This window comes from Lampetra fluviatilis, unplaced genomic scaffold, assembly GCF_964198595.1.
Source record: "Lampetra fluviatilis unplaced genomic scaffold, kcLamFluv1.1 SCAFFOLD_915, whole genome shotgun sequence".
NCBI classification, from domain to species: domain Eukaryota; kingdom Metazoa; phylum Chordata; class Hyperoartia; order Petromyzontiformes; family Petromyzontidae; genus Lampetra; species Lampetra fluviatilis.
The window spans coordinates 17,501-20,000 of record NW_027620904.1 but is presented as its reverse complement, the minus strand read 5'-3'; the positions used below and the strand labels follow the sequence as shown (position 1 = coordinate 20,000).

General features: G+C 47.2%; 1 protein-coding gene across 1 annotated transcript in view; it reads left to right on the top strand.

Moving 5' to 3' along the window:
- The window catches only part of LOC144954523 (wee1-like protein kinase 1-A), a 30,520-nt gene that overhangs the window by 10,526 nt on the left and 17,494 nt on the right, over nt 1–2,500 (top strand). The window contains 1 exon segment of the mRNA XM_078884995.1: nt 1,255–1,362. Coding sequence (XP_078741121.1) covers nt 1,255–1,362 — 108 coding nt within the window.

The window sequence follows — 2,500 nt, the reverse complement described above, 5'->3', positions numbered from 1 at the left end:
TGTGTACACGTGTGTGTGTGTGTCAGTGTGTGTGTGTGTGTGTGTGTCACGTGGACTCAAGTATATCCACGCCAGCAGCCTCGTGCACATGGACATCAAGCCAAGTGTGTACACTGTGTGTGTGTACACGTGTGTACGCTGTGTGTGTACACGTGTGTGTGTGTGTGTACACGTGTGTGTGTGTGTCAGTGTGTGTGTGTGTGTGTGTGTCACGTGGACTCAAGTACATCCACGCCAGCAGCCTCGTGCACATGGACATCAAGCCAAGTGTGTACACTGTGTGTGTACACGTGTGTGTGTGTGTGTACACGTGTGTGTGTGTGTGTACACGTGTGTGTGTGTGTCACGCGGACTCAAGTACATCCATGCCAGCAGCCTGGTGCACATGGACATCAAGCCAAGTGTGTACACGTGTGTGTGTGTGTACACGTGTGTGTGTGTGTGTACACGTGTGTGTGTGTGTGTACACGTGTGTGTGTGTACACGTGTGTGTGTGTACACGTGTGTGTGTGTACACGTGTGTGTGTGTGTGTACACGTGTGTGTGTGTGTGTGTCAGTGTGTGTGTGTGTAGGTGTGTGTGTGTGTACACGTGTGTGTGTGTGTGTACACGTGTGTGTGTGTGTGTACACGTGTGTGTGTGTACACGTGTGTGTGTGTGTGTACACGTGTGTGTGTGTACACGTGTGTGTGTGTGTACACGTGTGTGTGTGTACACGTGTGTGTGTGTGTACACGTGTGTGTGTGTGTACACGTGTGTGTGTGTACACGTGTGTGTGTGTCAGTGTGTGTGTGTGTACACGTGTGTGTGTGTGTGTGTACACGTGTGTGTACACGTGTGTGTGTGTGTGTCAGTGTGTGTGTGTGTAGGTGTGTGTGTGTGTGTGTGTGTACACGTGTGTGTGTGTACACGTGCGTGTGTGTGTGTACACGTGTGTGTGTGTGTACACGTGCGTGTGTGTACACGTGTGTGTGTGTGTACACGTGTGTGTGTGTACACGTGTGTGTGTGTCAGTGTGTGTGTGTGTAGGTGTGTGTGTGTGTGTACACGTGTGTGTGTGTGTGTCAGTGTGTGTGTGTGTAGGTGTGTGTGTGTGTGTACACGTGTGTGTGTGTACACGTGTGTGTGTGTACACGTGTGTGTGTGTGTGTACACGTGTCTGTGTGTGTGTGTGTACACGTGTCTGTGTGTGTACACGTGTCTGTGTGTGTGTGTGTACACGTGACCCCCCGTGACCCCGCCGTGACCCCCCAGGTAACATCTTCATCGCCAGGAGGGTGATGTCACCCAACCCGGCGGAGGCTCGAGACGAGGGCGACGACGAGGACGTCGCCTCCTCCACCAGCGTCGTCTACAAGATCGGTGAGGTCAACATCGTCATCATCATCACTGTCATCATCACTGTCATCATCACTGTCATCATCACTGTCATCTTCTTAGGTTTTTTCCGTAAAGTCACCATGTAGGTAAAAACATTAAAAAGTGAAATAAAATAAAAATCACGACGTTTCGGAGGCAACACAAGCTTCCGTCTTCAGGTGGAACCGTCACAGCCACGACAGCTGTATCAAGTAAATGAGAGATTGCAAGAGCTACCACTGCGTCTTTTTGAGACTAGTCTCTTTGAGACTAGTCTCAAGCCTCACCTTACCATATTAATAACAAGTATGCGGCCCTTGCCCCACCACCCTCTCTCCAACCATTATATAAACGCAGTGGTAGCTCCTGCAATCTCTCATTTACTTGATACAGCTGTCGTGGCTGTGACGGTTCCACCTGAAGACGGAAGCTTGTGTTGCCTCCGAAACGTCGTGATTTTTATTTTTATTTTATTAATTTAAATTTTTTACCTACGTGACTTTACCGAAAAAACCTAAGGATATGAATCATTGCAGTCACGAAAGCTTCAAATCTAGAATCACTGTCATCATCGCTATCATCGTCATCGTCATCATCATCGTCATCATCGTCATCACCATCTACAAGATCGGTGAGGACGTCATCATCGTCATCATCATCATCATTACTATCACTATCACCATCATCACTGTCACTATCATCATCATCATCACTGTCATCATCATCATCGTCACTATCATCATCGCCTCCTCCACCAGCGTCGTCTACAAGATCGGTGAGATCACCATCATCATCATCACCATCACTATCATCATCATCACTATCATCATCATCACCATCATCATCATCACTGTCACTATCATCATCATCACTATCATCATCGTCATCACCATCACTATCATCATCATCACTATCATCATCATCACCATCATCATCACTGTCACTATCATCATCACTGTCACCATCATCATCACTGTCACCATCATCATCACTGTCACTATCATCATCACCACTGTCACTATCATCATCACTGTCACTATCATCGTCATCATCATCATCATCATCACTGTCACTATCATCATCATCACTGTCACTATCATCATCATCATCACTGTCATAATCATCATCATCACTATCATCA